This window comes from Callospermophilus lateralis, chromosome 18, assembly GCF_048772815.1.
Source record: "Callospermophilus lateralis isolate mCalLat2 chromosome 18, mCalLat2.hap1, whole genome shotgun sequence".
NCBI lineage: Eukaryota > Metazoa > Chordata > Mammalia > Rodentia > Sciuridae > Callospermophilus > Callospermophilus lateralis.
In genome coordinates this window covers 7,805,297-7,824,190 of record NC_135322.1, presented here as the reverse complement: position 1 = coordinate 7,824,190, position 18,894 = coordinate 7,805,297, and the positions used below count along the sequence as shown (strand labels likewise).

The following is an 18,894-nucleotide window of genomic DNA, read 5'->3' as shown; positions in this document are numbered from 1 at the left end:
GAGCGACCGTCCTCTCTGCTGGCCCAAGCTTATGTCTGGGTGCTCACTCTCTGGGGCCCACCATGCTCCTTCTAAACTGTTGAATTTTAAAATGTTATTTATTTATTTTTTAAGTTGTAGATGGTCACAATACCTTTATTTTGTTAGTTTTTGTTTGTTTTTGTTTTTTGTCGTGCTGGAGATGGAACCCAGTGCCTCCTGCATGCTGGGCAAGCACTCTACCACTGAGCCCCAACCCAGCGCCCTGTGGATCCTTTTTGAACTTTCTCTCTAACGCTCCCTCTGGGAAGAGTTTTTCGTTTTCCCTGTTAGAAACCAGCCTCCCTCTCCTCTCTGGGACCCAACCCTTCCTCTTCCCCCGCTTTCCCCAAAGACTACCTAGTTGTTAACATCTTAGTAAATGTCAGAGGGCACACCCCTCCTTCTGGCTGACCTGGTCCCACAGTCATGGACTGGACTCCACAGCCACCTTTCTCCTGGCTATGGGAACAATCTGTACAACTGCACTTGACCACCCTATCTCCCTGTTCATGAGACCCAGACGCAAACCACGGCTTCTCCTCAGGAACCAGGTCTTTCTAAGATCCTCTTCTGTCACCCACAAATCCAGTCTCTACAACTACAGCTTCCTCTGTCCAGGAACCACCCGCACGCACTAGTACCCCTCCAAGACCCAGAGTCCATCCTTTCCAGGATTCTAATACCACCCCTCGTTCCCAACTCTGCAGCCACCCTACTCAGCCAGATGTATTAAACATGATTTATTCCTCTGGGAGACAGGAGAGAAACTGACAGATAATAAATATTGCACTGGGCACTGGTGGTGGGGAAATCCAGGCAGAGGTAGTTTCTGTAGAAAGGGTGAAGGACCCAGGTGAGGAAGGCACCTGAGGCTGTTGGGAGCCTAAGCTTCGGGTGGGGGTGGTCTTCCAGGCCCACAGCTTCTGCCTGGCACCAGGTTCCCAACCCCTTCAGCCAGGACCCCCTGGTCAGCAGTTGACCAGATGGCCCACCACACAGCAGCAATGGACACAAAGAGCAGGTTCCTTTGAAAATTCTGATTGGTTGGTTCTCTGCAGACAACTGGCTGCACAAAACTGATGGTGCCCAGCAGCTGTCATTGGCTGTTTGCCAGAGGGCGGGGCCAAACGGCTGCCATCGGCTTCGGCCTGGAGCCCCGCCCAGGTGTACTTGGTGGGCAGTTCCCCCCAGGGAGGCTAAGAAGACAGCGATATATAGCCTTGGGAGGGCACAGCTTCCACTGCTGGGCCTGGGAGTTCATCGAAGCCAGAGCTGAACAGCTGTGATTGGCCGACACCCTCATCTCCTCAGCCTCACCACATTTGGATGTTCCGGGGGTGGGACTAAGAAATGGAACTGAAGGGAGCTAAATAGCTGTGATAGGCTGTTCACGAGAAGCCGGGCTGCCTAGCAACTGCAGCTGCCTTGGTTGGCTGACTTAAGTATACAGAGTAGCAAAAATAATAGCCTGTCAGTAACTGGAAGTTGGAGAATGACACGGTATCCGTGATTGACAGCTTGGCATGGAGGAGGCGGGTCTTGGTTCCTAGCCAGGTGGCAGGCAGGTAAGGGCGGGGAGGGTGCAGTCAGTTGTTGCTACTACTGGGTGCGGCCTGGGAGGACTCAGAAGTGACTGGAGCTAACGGGTCTAGTTTGGGGAAACCCGGGGGAGGGTACCGCCCCATACTGGGGGTCAGGGCTTGCAGGTGGGCCAGAGCCCTAGATCCGTTGAAGGCCACTTCATAGCCTGACTGGGCCAGAAGCCATTTCTCCACCTCTAACTGGAGCCACCTGGAGGTCTCTGCAGGGGAACAGGCAGGTGTGAGGTCAGACTGGGACCAGCAAGGGCTAGGAGGGGCCAGCAGGGGGAGCCCAGGTCTGGGATAGCCTAGGGGTACACTGGAAGGGCAGTGGAACAGGCACAGGAGGTCCACTCGACCCTCATCTGGAGAGAAGCCAGGGCCTCATACAAGGAAAAAGAGTGCAGGGGTCCTGACGGGGACCACCTGGGGCCAACACAGGGTGGGGACCAAGTCTGCAGGAGTGTGGGCTCATGTACAGTAAAGAGTGCAGAAGAGGGGCCACTGGTCCAGGACCCTCATGCAGACGGAGGTCAAGAGAGGCAGGTCAGGGTTGGGCTCGGGGTCCTGTCTGCTGAAGGACACGGTCTCCTTGAAAATCTGTCAGGTTTATCAGCACTGGGCGCTGCAGGGAGTAGATGGCATGCAGATGGTGTCTCCCTGGGGCGGGGGCTACAGAGGGACGGGGACATGGCCTGGCTAGACAGGACAGAACAAGGCCTACCTTCTGGTGGGCCACACAGGCCCTCTGGCCGCCGGGCCAGGAAGCTGTGTGCCAGCAGCGCCTCCTTGGTGTGCTCGACCTGGGCGCGCAGGGCCAGGGCGCTGAGCAGCTCCGAGTTGTTGGACGTGCTGCGGTAGTACAGCATGTGCGCCAGCTCCAGGGCCTGCACGCTGCGCCGCTGCCCGAACATCTGCCCAGGACAGCTGCAGGGTCAGCCGAGCAACCAGCCTCGCCCAGCCCAGCCCTGCCCACCTGTCCCTCCAGTAGACTCACCACAGGGAGGTAGAGGATGGTGTTGAAAACCTACAAAGTCCCCAGCCCTACCAGACCTCCAGGTCGAGTCCCAAGGCTGAGCCTGAGGAGGACTTTAACACACATTCTCTCGCCCCAGTGGCTCCCAGGCAGCCCTTAGGAAGACCAGCTTATACCAGCCTGCACTGGCTGGTTCCTCTGGCCCCAGGCTAATGAGTCCGCCTGGTGGATTTCTAAGCAGCGTGAGTTTCAGCCTCAGAAGTGCCTATTACAGTGAGTCCTCGGCTGTGGCTGACAGACTTCCTTACTTCCAGATGAGACGTCTAGGGTCTGCTCCAGAGTGACGCAGTGGTGGGTCTCTGGATGAAATCACACTTGCTCTTGGTGTCGGGTGCTGCCCACTTGGGGGTTCATCCCACTATTCTATTTCTGCCTTGTGTGAATTTTTGCATAATGAACAAAGGTTTTACCTATTAAATTGTGAAGAGCAGTGAGGGAAGAAGAGGCAGACCTGAGCCCATGTGTGCTCGCATCCCCTCCCTCCTGGCACCTCCTTGCTTCGTGTCCCCGAGGAGCAGAGGGGAGAGCCCGCCCCAGCCCTCTGGGCTCACGCAGGAAACCTGTGCTCAGATTCCTCCATTCATCCACAAAAGGAGTTCGAGGCCATTAGGTGCTGCAGCCACCATGCCTGTCCCCGCCATGCCCCTGCCAGCTGCAAGCCCCTGGCTAGGACCTCAGTCCTGGGGTAGCACTGTCTGTGCAGCGAGGTGAACTGATGCCCAGGAGAGTCCAGAAGTCAACCCAGGGATCATGGAAGGCCCGGGGCAGAGCCTGGCCACCCGAGCACTCAAACATCAGCTACCCTGGGACAGCCTGGTGGGGGTGTGCCTACAGAGTGACATGCTTCTGCAGGAACACAGCCCAGAACATGGCTCAGTGGCCCACGTTATGCCAAGGACTCAGCTATGTAGGGGTGGTGACTTCTTGCCAGCCCAACACCCTGGTTTCTGTCCTGCAAGGGGTCAATCTCCATTAATGGAGGACGAGAGGCAAGAGGTTGGTGTCTTCTTCTCTCCAGCCTATGGAGTTGGCTCCTCCCACGTGGAAGGAGGGGGTCCTGCCACTCCACCGCATGCAGATGGACCCAAAGGTCCCCTGTGTCCTTTCAACACAGCACCACCCACGCTGACAGCATCTCCCCCCACCCACCTGCTCCTCCTCCCCTGGAGTGGCATCTGGAGAGGCTCCACCGCCTACTAAGCCAAGGCCAGACCCCCAACCCTGTCCTGGCCCACTCCTCGCCAGCTTCAGCCTCAGCCCCAGCCCCAGCCCCCTGCTCGGTCCCCACTCAGGCCTGATCCTCTCCTGCAAGGGCAGCATCCCAGCCCCTCCCTGGGCTCAGTCTCCTACTGTGGTCTGTCCCTGTCCCTGCTCAAGGCTCTCCCATGGCTCCCTAGAGATTTGGACCCACTCCCTTCCTGCTGTCCCCTCGAGTGCAGCCCACTCCCTGCCCTCACAGGCGCTGGCCCTCCAGCCAGCCAGGCTGCCCCTGCTCTGTTCTTGGAGAATCCTCGCTGCCTCCTCCTCAAGGGGCAGGGCAGACGGCGCTGCATCCTGGGCTCCTGCACTGCCTGCTTCCACCTCCCCCGGGTGGCCATATCAGTGTCCATGTACCTGGCCCCTCTCCCTCAGGGCAAGATGGGGCCCACACATCTCTGGGGCAGCAGTTCAACCCCCGCAGGCTGCTCAGGGGCCTGCTCTTTGAGGAGCTCCGGGGACTCACGGGGAGCCAGGGTGCAGCAGGTCCCCAGGAGCAGCATCCTGCTCTGAGCTGCCCACCAAGGCTTCCCAGGGCAGGCAGCCTCTGGGTCTTGGCAGGGGTGAGCAGGAGTTGGCCAGCGCAATGAGGTGGGAAAGGAATTTGGGTCTACAGGAACAGCATATGCAAAGGCAGAGGAGAGGAAGCAGGGCAGAGGCGGGCACAGTGCCACAGGAATGCCCAGTGTGCCCAGCAAGAAGCACGAGTGAGGCTCAGTCAGCGGAGGCTGGTGTCGGGGAAAGGGCAAGGCCGGCTCTGGGTCCCCTGGGCTGAGCGGAGGCGGGAAGAGGGCAGGAAGTTGCAGGGCAGAGGCCCATCCACAGATGGAAAACCCGAGTGGAGGCATCAGGAGATGCAGTGCTCAGCCTGCCACAGTGGCCAGTGTAAGGGGCCCTGTGGGGAGGGCTGCCTGGAGCCAGCTGCCTGGAGCCAGCTGCTCCAGACTGGCTCAAAAACCCAGCTGGGGCTGGGGTGAAGTGGCTGTAACACTGGAGGAGCAGAGGCGCCCCCTGGAGGGAGGGAGGGGCTCTGCAGAGGCGCCCCCTGGAGGGGAGGGACAGGCCCTGCTGAGGCCCCCCTGGAGGGGAGGGAGAGGGGATTCTGCCAGGGGACCTGCTGTGCATCTGGTGCATCCAGGGGGCCCCGAGAGGCCTGGAAAAGAGGAATGAGGAGGGGACGGAGGTCCAGGAGCAGCAACTGTGCCGAAGGCCCCAGTTGTGGAAAGCAGGCGACTGGGAGGGGGAGGGCTTAACAAGTGCCTAAATTAACCAGAGACTGAGTTTTAAACTGGGCCCTGAGAACCTGAGAGCCCGCAGCAGGAAGCTCTCCCTCCCAGCCCTCCTGTAGGTCCAGGCGGCCAGCAGCCTCTGGGCCAGGACAGCGTGGTATTATCCGTGGGATTTATGACCAGCCTCCCTGAGAGCTCATCAGGATGGCTGAAGACAGCTCGAAAACTAGTGAGCCAGCAAGTGAGTGATCAGGGACAAGGGACACCTCACACCCATCTATACTCCAACCCCAGTGCCAACCCCGGGGAGAATCAGTAAGACAGTCCTTCAGGCCAACTGAGACACACAGCTCAGCAAGCAGAGCAGCTGCTGGGGTGTCAGGCTTCACTGGCCCCTCCAGCCATAAATCCTTAGATGTGAACAACCTGAGCAACTGTATGAGGCTGTCCTGCACTCACATGTAGCAGAATCTGGAAGGGAGCTTATTAAAATACAATTTCCTAGGCCCTAGTTCCAGAGTTTCCAATTCAGTTCATTTGGGCCAGAGCCCAGAAGGCTGCATTTGTAAACCATCTCTCCCAGTGATAATGATACCCAGCCAGGGTAAAAGCTCATGGAACAAATAGTCCAATCAGTAATAATAATCATCATCTTAATAGCTAACTCTCACATGGAACTTCCTGTACTGTGTGCCAGGCTCTGTTCTCAGCCCTATATGCATATTTATTCACTTAATCCCCACTCCAACCTATTAGTTAGATCCTATTATCATCCCCACTTTGCAGATGTGACAGTTGAAACAGAGAGGTTAAGCAAAGTGCTCAAGATCACACAGGTACAGACGGTAGAGTCAAATTCAAAGTCAGGCAGTCTGGGTCCAAAACGCACGCCCTCCACCAGATCCACACAGAGCTTCTTTACAGCGGGTGCTCCAGGAGGAGTGGAGAGCCTGGAGGGCATCTCACTATCCTGGGCAGGTGCCAGCCCAGGGCCTTTCTTGGACTCACTCACTGAACCCTCACAACAACCCTGCAAGGCAGGTCCCCCGTGATTCCCATTAGGGCACCTGTGGAGCAGACCGGGAGGGAGGCCCGCGAAGCATGCTGGCCAGCTGCGGGAGCGCGGAAAGCAGCCACCACATACCTTGGAGGCCCGCAGGCCCATGAAGATGGCAAAGAGCAGGAACAGCAGGGAGGTGGCCATCTTGAGGTCCGAGAGCACCACCATGCCCACGTTGACGAAGAAGACCACGCCCGAGACCAGCAGCGTGAGGTTGAGCAGCGCGCGCTGCAGCGTGGGCGTGCGCACCTTGAGCTCGGGCAGCAGCTGCTCCAGGCCCTCCAGCGGCGTGTCCTTGAAACTCTTCAGCACCAGGTGGCCCCGCTTGGTCCGCGCGGCCAGCACCACCCGCTTGAAGTACCTCCTGACCGACAGCCAGAGGGACGGCGGGTCAGGGGCCCGGCCAGCCAAGGCCTCCCTGGCCAGGACCCGCGCCTCCCTCTTCAGAATGTGGCCCTCCCTCCCCGGGAAAATGGGAAGAACTGGTCCTACCCTGTCTCCTCCTCTGGGCTGACTGCTGTAACTGGCTCTCCCGTGGGAAGAACAGGCGACATCTGACCCAGTCACGTCTGCCCCTTCCTCGACTTCCCCTCCCCCAGGCCCCAGACACCGAAACCCAGACACTGACCTGTCAGTCCCCTCTCGCTCTAACCTTGTTCCCTCTGGCTCCAGCTGGGGAACAAGGGCCGCCTCACCTCTCTGCAGGGGGCAACTTGGTGAAGAAGCCCCACTTGGAGCCCACACTGGACAATCGAGGCATCTGCCCAATTCGCTGGCCCAGGGCCCAGAACTGCATGTAGATGTACTGATCCAAATTTATTGTCACCTGCCAAAGGGGATGAAGGAAGCAAAGGCAGTTGCACTCAGGCTGGGGATGGAGGGAGGGGGACCAGAACTAGATCCCCCTCCCCCCAGAAATGCTCTCCCTGTCACCATTCATCAGTGAGTGTCTGGGCCAAGTGTGGTTGTTCAGGTTGTGCACTGCACACCAGTACACCATCCAAGATGGCACCCTGCACACAGCAGCCATCTTTACCATAGTCTTTCCTGGAATCTAAGATGCCGCTGATATTTCTTAGTTTTTTGGTACTGGAGATTGAACCCAGGGGCACTTAACCACTGAGCTGCATCCCCATCCCTTTTTATTTTTTGTTTTGAGACAGGGCTTCACTAAGCTGCCCAGGCTGGCCTGGAACTTGTGGCCCTCCCGCCAGAGCCAGTTGCTGGGATCACAGGCGGGTGCCACCACATCCAGCTGAAGGTGCCACTGATTCAAGATATGCCATTGTTTTATGAAGCAAACACAAAATAAAATACACTACAATTAGGCCACATCTCACCACTGCCTGAGTCACATTCCAGTTTCAGAGGTGACAAATATGACTCTGGAAGATGTTCATTTTAGAAGTCATGAAATGTGGAATTTTGGAAGATTTTAGTGTTTCTGTTACAATGTCACTGACTGTAAGGACGAGCACTTTGTATTGTTTATTTTTATGATTTCACTGAAGGTGGCGGCAGGATCGGGTCCTGAGAAGACCCCCATCACACTCCTGTTCTCTTCTCTTCTTTTCCCAGGGCTGGGATGGATCCCAGGAAGTGCACTGCCACCAAGCCCACCAGCCCCGGGTCAGGAGACTTTCCTAGCAGATGGCACTGAAGTGACCTGGGTCTGTCGCCAGGCGTGCTGCATGGGCCCTGTGTTCAGGAGCACAGCCCCCAGCGGCCCCTGGCCCAGGCTCCAGGGGTTGGTCCTCTGGAAGACAGTACCTGGACCTCATCCTGAGGGTGGTGGACCACCAGCGCGTAGGCCAGGGCGTCCTCAGAGAGCGGGGAGAAGTTGGCCTGGGCCAGCAGGGGCTCCAGGGCTCGGAGCACCTCCTGCTCGTTGGACAGCCGCTGGGGGTCTGTGAGTGACGGCTGGTCGAGGGTCTCCCTGTCGGGGTTGATGGGATCATATAAGGCCTAGGAGAGAGTCAGAGGAAAACATGGCCTGGGTCATGGCACAAGGGGCCATGGGGACACTTAGGATGTGAAGACATTTAAGGGCACTGAGACAGGACACATAGGAGGAGGTGCAGTGCTGTGCCCTGGGGTCACCGGGGCTGGGTGCCCCGCGTCCGTGCTCTCTTCAGGAGCACCCTACATGGCCCTGCCGTCCACCTCCTTGAAACGCCACTGCAGACGACGCCCCGCCCACTCCAGCTTGGCCTCTTCTCCACCACGGGCTCCCGCTGCCGGCTCTGCTGCGTGAGCGTGGGCGCCCAGGTGGAGGCTACGGAGCAGATGGCCAGGAAACTCAAGTTCCACCCAGGGTCCCCGAGCAGAAGTGGCACCTGCTCCCTGGACTCCACCCCTGCCCGTCTGCTGGCTTAGGACCCGTCTGGACCCTGTCTGCCCAGTGCAGGAGGAGCAGGTCTCAGTTTTCTGCACATTCTGACATTTCGAGACCTCAAAAGACCTTTCGGGGGGACCGTGCCTCCCAGAACTAGCCAACTCTAGAGACAGCCTCGGCTGGCCGGGGGAGCTCGCCCTGCCTACACACACCAGGCCAAGCCAGACCTCCTCCGGGCCCACACCCCAGGACACATCTTCCTCCACGGGCACCATCCAGGGCCAATCCCCAGGCGACAGGGACCATGCCACCTAGAGCCCAGGGCCCAGGAGCCCTCAACTTCACCCACGCTGCCTCCTGTGGAGACCCCCGTGAGGGCCCTGACTGCCCTACCACCTGGCCCATGAGACCCTGCCCGGCCAGTGTGACTCTGGGCCCTGAGGACAATAACTCTGTCTTTCCTGAGTCTCCCCTGTGTCCCCCTCTGGGGTCACAGCTGTCTGACCACCTTGTAAAGAAGACAAAACACCCAAGACTGGATGGTGACCATGTGGGGACAAAGACAGACTGGATGGTGACCATGTGGGGACAAAGACAATGCCTAGGGGCGCAGAGCCACAGGATGGCAGGAAGCTGTGCTCAGAGACACCAACCCCTGGTCCTCTGCCTCCTCTGAGCCAGCATGGGGTCTGTGGCGACAGCCGCTGAGCTGCTGCACCAACACCAACTCCCTACGCGGTACTTCTTTACGGAGGTCACAGTCACCAAACCAGACACACAGAGCCCACCACCAAATCACCCCGTCATCCCCAGCCTCCCAGAAAAACGGGCATCCAGATTCCCTGGGCCAGATCAGCTCCCCAGACACCCTAGGCCTGCGCCCCAAGGCCAGAGCCCTGTGTGCAGCCACCTCCTGACTTTCCCAGCGGGTGTCCAACCTAACCTGGCCCAGAGAGGACCTGCCCAGACCCGCCTTCTCCGGGTTTCAGTGCAGACGCTCCATCAGAGACCTTGGGGCACCTGATTCCCCTCTCCTCCCCGCCACGTGCCCTCTTTACCAGTCCACTTGCTGACCCCCGGCCCTGTGTCCCCCCTTCCTCCCCACAGACAGCTTGTCTTTCACCTCAGCCCCGACCTGGGGCTTCTGCTGGCCCTGCTTGACTCTTGGTCTCCATAGGACACACCTGGGTCATCTGCAGCTCTCCCACCCCCACCCCAACAGATTCCTGTGACTTGGCAGACCTCTCCCCAATTGGCCTTGTCCACCTCATCTTAGGTAGCTACACCCCCTGCCCCCCAAAACCGCTGAACGGATGAAGAAAGTGCATTTCCAGCTGCCCAGCCTGCTCGGCTGGTGGAGAGATGGGGCTACCGAGCCCCTGTAGAGGGAAAGTGCCTCTCACAGAGCCAGCCCACACTCAGCCCCAGCGTGTCCCCCAGGACAGGAGCCTTCAGGAGCAACCTGGAAGGAAAGAGGGGCAGGTCCTCCAAGTGGGCAGAGTGGCTGCCCAAAGGCTGGTGGTGGAGAGCCAGGCCTAGGCGGCCGGGGAGCCAGGGCAGAGGCGGAAGGCCAGGGGACAGGTGCTCATCTGAGTGAAGGGCCGGGCTGGATGTGCTGGCTGAGCACAGGAGTCTAGCGCCTGGCTCCCGCTTCCCAGGCTGACAGTGGGTCCCCTGGGCCACCTTCTCAGGCACGCTGTGACCTTGAGAAATTCCAGTTCTGGGGCTGAGCTGCAGACTGAGACAGAGGACCTCAGAGCTGGCGGGGAAAGAACTCTGCACTCATCAGGCTCGGCAGCCAGGCTCTCCGGGGGGAGCCGCACAGTCACCCAGGGCTTCTAGCCAGGAACCTGGCCACGCAGGCCCGTGACGCCGCTCCTGCCCTGGCCCATAAATCCTGCTCCAGAACAGGTCAGCACTTCAGCGGCTCCCTCCTCCCCACCAGCCTGCCCGCCACATCACCACCGCTTCCTCCCGTTCCCATACACACCAATGGCCCTCTTGGTGGTGTCCTCAAAATCCCAGGGGCCCCCACCGCTGACCCGCTCTCCACACTGCTGCCAGGGAGAGCTTGGCAAACAACCACAACAATAAATGAAAAGCGCGCAGTTTGATGCCGGGAACACTTGGGAGGGCTGATGGTGCATTCCTACAGTGGGAGAGCAGCACCACTGTCATCCTCATTTACAGACGTGGAAACTGAGGCACAGAGAGGCCAAGAAGCACCCAAGGTCATACAGCCAGGAAGTAAACCCACCTACTAAGCCCTTCAGGGCCTCCTGCTGCCCTCAGGGACCACAGCGCACAGCAAGGCCCACAGGCACCAGCACTGCAGACCCCTGGTGGTTGGGCACCAGCCATCATCTCAGGCGCCCTGCACAGGCCCCTGCTGGGAGACCGTGTCCCCTCTGGCCTCCTTCCCTTCACTGCCGATCTCACCTCCTCACCTCCTCTGTCGTGGGCAGCTCCGCCCGCAACTCTCAGAAAGCCCCCAGCCCCAGGCTGAGGATCCTGGCCGGGCAAAAGCAGCCAGGTCTAAGGAGTACTGTCACGGACACCATGGACATAGTCACCCTTAGGATGACCCAACAAGGAGCCCAGAGCAGCGCTGCCCAGTAGGATCTGCTGAACAGTCTAGATCTGTGCTGTCCCATGAGTCACCGCTGGCCACGGGTGGCTGCTAAACACTGAAACACGATGAAAGCAACTGAGGATGGAATGTCTAAAATTCTTTCATTATAAATATTCTAAATGTAAGAGCCACATGACGCTGGCAGCTACAGACTGAAGAGCAAGCTCCACACTAAAGAAAGGGCGGCCTGGCTCCATTCTGCTCGAGGACCCAAGAACAGTCCCAAGGCCACCTGTCCTGGCCCACACAGAACCCTGCCCTCGGCCCTCCCCCGCTGCGCCCATCATCCCTGTCCATTCACTGGGGACAGCACCTGGTTCACAACTGTCCCACCACCCGTGGGCAGCTCTCCGTGGGAAGGGGCAGGCCCGGCATGGCTCCTCAGTGAAGCCCAGCCCCTGGCACCAGGCCTCACCCAGAAGGAGAGACTCACCTGGGTCCTGGTGAGGGCTGGTGAGGGCTGGTGAGGGCTGCTGCTGCCATTTCTATCCTGGAGCCTTCCCTTGGGGACCTGGGGACCTGGGGACCTGGACACCGTGGCCTGCTGAGGACTCTAGGTTTCTGACACCTCGCCTGAGGGCCGCCCCCACAAGCCCCTGCAGACATCAGCAGGCCTCCCCGTGCCTCCTGCAGGGCACCTCCCAACCCCGGTCTCACACCAAGGCCCAGCTCGGACGCCAAACCTGCGCCTCTCACCATCTGCCCATCTCAGGAGAGGCAAACTCCATCCTTCCCAGCGCCAAGGCCCAGGGCCGGAGGGTCGTCAGGGAGGCTCCCTTCCCCGGACGTCCAGCCCATCGGTCAACCCCCACCGTACCCCAGCTGAAACAGACCCAGGACAGGAAGCTCCTAGCCCCCTGGTCTGAGACACAGATGGGACAGTCAGCTTTGTTCCCCATCCGCACAGAACCCTGTGCCCCTGGCCTGCACAGCCTGAACGCATCCATTCACTGGGGATGCACCAACTCCTGGCCACCTTTGCTGGACCACCACACTCCCCCATCCCCACCCTGCGGCCTGGCTCCCGGTCCCAGCCCTCACCCCGTCTGTTCTTCCACCAGCCGCCAGAGGGCGCCTGTCCTCGCTCATGGTCCCTCCCTGGGCTCCCAGGGCTCCCTGGCTGTGTCGTTCACACAAGTCACTCTGCAGTATCTGTCCTGGCTTCTTCTCTGCCCTCATCCCCAGCCCTGGCCCCTTGTCTCACTCGGCTCTAGCCTCAGGGGTCTGCTTGTTCTTCCCCCTACACACCAAAGGCACCCCTGCCTCAGGGCCTTTGCATTCACTATTTCCTCAGATCTCATGGCTCCCTCTTGGCCTCCTTCAGATCACTACTCAAATGTCACCTCCTCAGGGAGGCCCTTTCTGACTACCTTTTCTAAAATTGGAAAACATCGCGTTCTTTTTCTCCTCAACTATGGCTGCCAGATCCAGGGGAAAAAATATTAATTGATTGATGGATGGATAGATAGAAAGAACTTTGAGGTCCTCCGTCCTATGCAATATTTGAGGACCATGTTGCTAAGGCATACTTACACTAAAAAAGTTCTTTATAGTTTATCTGAAATTCTAATTCAATGGAGCATAGTGGGCTGAAGAGTATTGCCTAAAAATTCATATTCCCCACAAAGGAAAAAAAATGAATTTTAAAAAATTCCCATTCCCCCCACCCCCAACTAAGTGCTGTGGCTCATGCCTGCAATCCCCACTGAACTCCAGAGGCTGAGACAGGAGGATGGCAAGTTCAAGACCAGCCTGGGCAACCTAGTCAGATTCTGTCTCAAAACAAAATATTTTTTAAAAGGGGCTGGGGGTATACCTTTGTGGTAGAGTACCCCTGGGTTCACTCCCCAGTACAGGGAAAAAAATTCACACCCCCTCAGAATCTCAAAATATAACCTCATTTGGAAAAAGGGTCTTTTCAGAGAAATAGAAGGTGAAGATCAGGATAAGATCAGACTGAGTTGGAGAATGAATGCCCTCATAAGAGACAGAGAAAGGCATGTGATGCTGGAGATAGGGGCTGGAAGGAGGATCCACAAGCCAAGGGACACGGTGACTGACACCACCGCGGCAGGCTAGAGACAGGGCATGGGACATTCCTCCCTGCTCCTCCCGTGGAGCCCGGGGACCCAACTCTGCCACCCCTGACCTTGGACTTCTGGCCTCCTGAACAGGGATTAAATGTGTTTGTTTTAAAGCCACCTCGTTTACAGAAATGTGACACAGCCGCCCTTGGAAATGAATAAACTGGCTGTCCTGTGCTTCATCTGGCGACCCTGATCCTTAGTCCTTAGCACCTTGGGATGTGTGGGGCTTCTCTCTGCCTCTCTGGCATGAGAGTCCCTATGAGGCAAACACACACATCTGTCGTGCTAACTGCTGTGCCCTGGGACCTGGAATCATTCCGAGGACACTGTAGGAGCTCAATAAATATTCATCAAGTGAAATCAATGAATGAATGAATAAGGGAAAGAAGGTTCAGAGAGAGGTCACCTGCCAAGGTCACTGGCATCATTACTGAACAACCAAACTAGTGTCTGAACCAGGGTCGCTCTGACTCCTTCCCTGCCTGGTCAGACCCAGGCTTCCTTGAGAGACAGATCATCAGCAGTGATCACCCCGTCTTCCTGCCTCGGCCCCTCCCACCCTGCCCCCCGCACCCGTGTGTACGATCTCCTGCCTCGAGATACAGGCATACTCATTCATATTCTGTCTGCCTCTCTGTTTCAATGTTTATATAAGAAAATATTTTGCAAGACAAAGAAAAACAACAACAATAACAACACTGCCTCGTGAAGAGAGAGGGTGCAGGGGCTCCAGGTGTGCCTCCCCCACTGTGAACTGTGGTCGTGGGCACTTCCAGGCCTCCCAGGGCCTCCATTTCTGCCTGGCAGCTGCCTCTCGGGGCTGAAGGAAGGAGTCAAGAGCCTGACCCAGAGTACTCAGCCAAGAGGGCCGTGCTACTATCAAAGCAAGGAGGGGGGCCATGGAACACAGTAGCAGGGCGCAGAGAGGGTGGGCTCACAGGCCTGAGGTGTCCTGCACATTCCAAAGGCCTGGCCCTTGACCAGCTCCAGCGATGGAAACCCCAAGCCCCTGCAGGATCCTGCACAATAAGATTGTCTCGGTTTACCTGAGGCCACCGCCACCCCAGAATCTATGCTAACACTGACCTATGGACGGGCCCTGGGCCACTCAGCATCAGTTTAACCTCTGGAGGAGCTGGAGGCCCAGGTCAGTCACCATGCCTACATAACAGAACCAAGAAAAACCCTGGGCACCAAGGCTGGGTGAGCTCCCTGGCTGGCAGTCCTCCCGGTGCACCATCACACACCTGCAGTGGACTGAATGTCAAGTGTCCCCAGGATTCACAAGTGGGAATCCTAATCCCGAGGTGATGTGAGGAGGGAGGTCCTCTGGGAGCTATAAAAAGAGACCCCAGAGCTCTCTCACCCTCTTCCACCACGTGAGGTCACAGCAGAGGGCACTATGAACTAGGATGCAGCCCTCATTAGACACCAAGCTGCTGGCCCCTGCGTCCTGGACTTCCAGCCTAGGAACTGTGAGAAGTCAATCTTTGTTGTTTAAGCTCCCATCTCTTGGTGTTTTTCTTAAAGAAGCCTAGCCTAAGACAACAGGTATTCCTTGGTGGTCTCACTTAGTACAGTCTAGATCCTTCCAGAGCTTTCTCAGCCCAGGCCCATATATCCCAGTCACCTTCCTACCTGCCTGTTCCACAGGCAGCTCAAATTCCTAAGTCTAAAGGAGCTCTCTTTCCCGTGCCCCGCCCCAATTGCAGTCTTCTGCATCTCAGTTAATGGCAGCTCCATCCTCCCAGAGGCTCAGGTCAGGGACACCGGAGGCAGCCCTGCCTTGTCTCCCTCCCTCACCAGCCCCCCCCCACAGAAAACACCGATGCTTTCCAACCATCAACAGCATCTGACCACTTTTCACCACTTCCGCTGCTATTACTCTTTCCGGAGCTTCCATTATCTCTCCCTGGACAAGTATAACAGGCTCTTTAATAGGTTGTTCCCGACAAAAAGTCAGAGGGATCCTGTCAACACCTAAGTCAGCTCAGATCTCTGCTCAGAGCCCTCTGTGCTTCCCAGCTCACTTAGAGTCCCAGCAGAGAACTGGCCCGCGGGCCCAGGAGGATATGTCCCATGCCCTCTGTCCCCTCGGCAGTCTCCCTCCAGGCCTTCTCACCCCCAGGGCCTTTGCATTTGCTCCTCTCTCTGGAGCACCCTCCCCGGAGACCTCAGTCTTGTTCCCTCTCCTTACTGAGGTCTTGGCCTACCTGCCACCTCCTCGGGGAGCCCTTTCCCAAGCACCCTGTCTAGAGAGCCCCCAGCTCGTCCCTCTAACCCACATGGCCATGTTGTTCTTAGTGGCACTTACCCTACCAGGCATCAGATTTACATTCATTTTATTTCTTTGCCTCCCCATCGGGAACCCCAGCTCCATGAAGGAGTGGCCACACCTGTCCATTCATGGCTGCATCTCCAGTGCTTAGAGGAAGCAGGTGTCAGTGACCAGATGAACTGCAGAGCAGACAGCACGACAGGGGCGGGGGTGGAGAGGCCCGTCCTCACCTGCAGCCTGGCCAGGATGTGATGGTAGTGGAACAGGGTGCAGAAGTCCACATGGGCTGAGAACTCCTTCAGAGCCACCTTCTCTGCCGGGCTGGGGTGGAATTCCTGTCACCTCGGGAAGGAAAACCTCTTTAGGCCTCTTTCCTCTTCCCCGGGGTCGCCCATAACACAATCAGAACTCTAGGCTTTTTTCTTTTTTGTACTAGAGATCGAACCCAGGGGCTCTTTACCACTGAGCTACATCCCCAGACCTTTTTATTTTTTATTTTGAGATAGGGTCTCACTAAGTTTCTTCGGGACTTGCTAAGTTGCCCAGGCTGGTCTCAAACTTGGGATCCTCTTGTCTCAGCCTTCTGAACTGCTGGGATTACAGGAGTGTACCACCAGCCCAGCAGAACTCCAGGCTTTTCAAAAACTGTTTACTTGGGGTTGAGGAAGGAGTTTGACCCATTTTTTGGATCAAAAAGCCAAGGCAGCCCGTAATACAGTGAAAATCAGATGGCTTGAGGACAGGGAGGCTGGAACTCCCATTTTTGACACTTACCAACATTCACACAGGGCTTCTTGTGTGCCACCTGCTGTCTGATGGCATAATGTCATCCTCCAGAGCACAAGGGGTGGTAAAATTATAACCTCCATTTTCCAGAGGGAAACTGAGGCCCTGTGGAAGTAATTTTCTTGTCTGTGTGATGTGACCCCAACGAGGTCATGTCTGTGTGAAGTGATCCCAATCCATGCCTGTATGACTCCAGAGCACACGTATTGAACTTCCTTGATATACCTCCTTTTTCAGTGCCCTGGGTAAACATCTTCACACTCGGGGCCTCGGTTCCCTCATAAGCAGCAGAGGATCACACCCTCTTTCCCAGAGGACTGTGGGGAGAATTTGATGAGGTTTATGTGTCCATATATTTACGTGTGTGTGTGTGTGTGTGTGTGTGTGTGTGTGTAGTCTTGTAAAGGACTTTGTACATTCAGCAGGTGTTCAGTTAATCATTGTTAAAATGAGGGCTGATTCTCAATGATGACAGGTATGATGATGGTGGTGGGTGGAAGAGCTCAAGCTCTGGAGCAGTACTAAGACTGGGGTGAAGTCAAGAAAGCATCCAAGGAGGGGCTGGGGCTGTAGCTCAGTGGTAAAGTGTTTGCCTTGCATGTGGGAGGCACTGGGTTCGATCCTCAGCACCACATAAAAATAAATAAAGATACTGTATGTTCATCTACAACTAAATAAATATTTAAAAAGAAAGAAAGAAAGAAAGAAAGCATCCAAGAAAGAAGGTACTCACTGTTAAGGTCAAGTAAATGCCCAGCCTAATCCAGGCTCAGTTCTGGAATTAAGGCATTTTGGTTCAAATCTGGGCCATCAGGCCAGCACAATGGTGCACGCCTATAAACTCAGTAGTTCAGGAGACTGAGGCAGGAGGATCATAAGTTCAAAGCCAACCTCAGCAACCTAGCGAGACCCTAAGCAACTCTGCAAGATTCTGTCTCTAAATAAAATATTAAAAAGGGCTGGGGGATGTGGTTTAGTGGTTAAGCACCCTGGGTTCATCCCAATACCGCCCCCCCCCCAAAAAAAAAATCTTGGCCACTATATTTGTGGCCTTGGTTGAGTCATTTTCCTTCTGCATACTTCATCTATAAAATGGGGGTGATCTCTTATAATTAAATATATGAAAAATTCTTAGCATTGTGCCACAGAGTAAGAATTCAAATAGTGTGATAATAATTATGATTATAAGCCTGGTGTGATGGTGAATGCCTATAATCCTAGTGGCTCAGGAGGCTGAGGAAGGAGGATCAAGAGTTCAAAGCCAGCCTCAGCAAAAGCAAGGTGCTAAGCAATTCAGTGAGACCCTGTCTCTAAATAAAATACAAAATGGGGCTGGGGATGTGGCTCAGTGGTCGAGAGCCCTGAGTTCAATCCTTAGTACCACCACCCCCCAAAAATAATAATTATGCTTATAGCTTTGTGAATTTGTAGATACAATTTTTATTAGATAGTATAAATAATATTGAGAGAATAATTATTATGCCCATTTTACAGAGAGAAACCCATGCTCCTTTTAGCGAATGCCTGTTAAGCCCAGAAGACAGCCCAAGTCCAGAATCTATGCTGCACCAGCGTCTCAAAAGAGTTCTGGCCCCTACACAACCCACTTGGGACTCTAACGAGACCCGGAACCACAATTCCCAGAAGTCAACAGGGCCGTCCCTCACGGTGTGCAGGGCCCCCACAGCCGCGAGGCCTGCCGGGAATCGTAGTCCCCAAGCTCTTGGACCCGGGACGGGCGGTACCTGTATTAGAAGGCGGAGCAGCTGCTCTTTGGAGAACGGAATGAAGCGCTCGCGGTATTGCTGGGCCCAATCGCGGGGCTCCGTGGGGTTCCACATCTTGCGGTACACCCCCATCTTGTCCGCCAGGGACGACAGGGCCCGGGGAGTCCCGAGGAGTGCGGGCAACAGGGGCCATACTCGGACCGTGGACCCCCAGACCCCTCGGGTCACATGCAACATGACCAGATCTTTTCCCTGGAGCCTAAACAGAGGGAAATGAGCAGGGTCAAATGACACCTGTAGGAAACGCCCTCTTCCTCCATTTCCCGCCCTCCAGGGAACGTCCCTACCCGAGCCTGAGCGCAGAACTCATCTACCCACTTCGAGACCCCTCTTGCCCGTCCCCTCCCACACTGCTCAGCTGGTGTGACTCCTAGACCGGGGTCAGAGGTCTTAGGGTCAAGGGTGCTTTGAAGGCCCAGAGACCCTATAGTAGTACAACTGGTTTCTGCAGGTCTAGATGGCAAGATGCATCTTAAGAACACAGGAAATGCTCGGAAAGGCTACTCAGGGGGTGCAGGGCCGCCCTCCCCCGGCCATGCAACCCCCCGGCCTTCCCTCACCTTAAATCAACGTTCGACTGTCATTGAATCTCCTGCGCATGTGCAAGGAGGAGCCCTAGTCCCCGGGGGTCGGCTTCAGATAGCAGTAAAACGCATGCGCAAATCCCGGGTCATTTAAAAGAACCCATTTTTCCCTCCTCCTGATCTCAACTGCGCGTGCGCAACCCAGAAACTTCCCCGCCAGTTCGTTTGTGTGACGCGCATGCGCCGCAGAAGTGTCTCCTTGTCGTCCGGCTTCAAAGGGAA

General features: G+C 56.4%; 1 protein-coding gene across 1 annotated transcript; it reads right to left on the bottom strand.

Annotated features, from left to right (window-relative positions):
• Window positions 1-746: 746 nt before the first annotated feature.
• Tmem143 (transmembrane protein 143) lies at window positions 747-18,709 on the bottom strand. Its single transcript, XM_076838214.1, has 8 exons — window positions 18,649-18,709; window positions 18,047-18,287; window positions 15,746-15,850; window positions 7,954-8,148; window positions 6,879-7,009; window positions 6,268-6,547; window positions 2,326-2,515; window positions 747-1,822 (listed from the first exon to the last, which is right to left on the bottom strand). Exons 2-8 carry the CDS (start codon window positions 18,263-18,265, stop codon window positions 1,608-1,610), a joined length of 1,335 nt encoding a protein of 444 aa, XP_076694329.1. The 5' UTR covers window positions 18,266-18,287; window positions 18,649-18,709; the 3' UTR covers window positions 747-1,607.
• Window positions 18,710-18,894: the final 185 nt, after the last annotated feature.

Bases quoted from the DNA above. Each gene is read 5' to 3' on its own strand.
- Tmem143 (XM_076838214.1), bottom strand. From the start codon at position 18,265: ATGTTGCATGTGACCCGAGGGGTCTGGGGGTCCACGGTCCGAGTATGG. The intron at 8,149-15,745 runs GTGAGGACGGGC...ACTCTCTCCTAG, and splicing joins ACATCCTGGCCAGGCTGCAG to GCCTTATATGATCCCATCAA. The intron at 2,516-6,267 runs GTATGTGGTGGC...TGTCCTGGGCAG, and splicing joins TGGGCCTGCGGGCCTCCAAG to ATGTTCGGGCAGCGGCGCAG.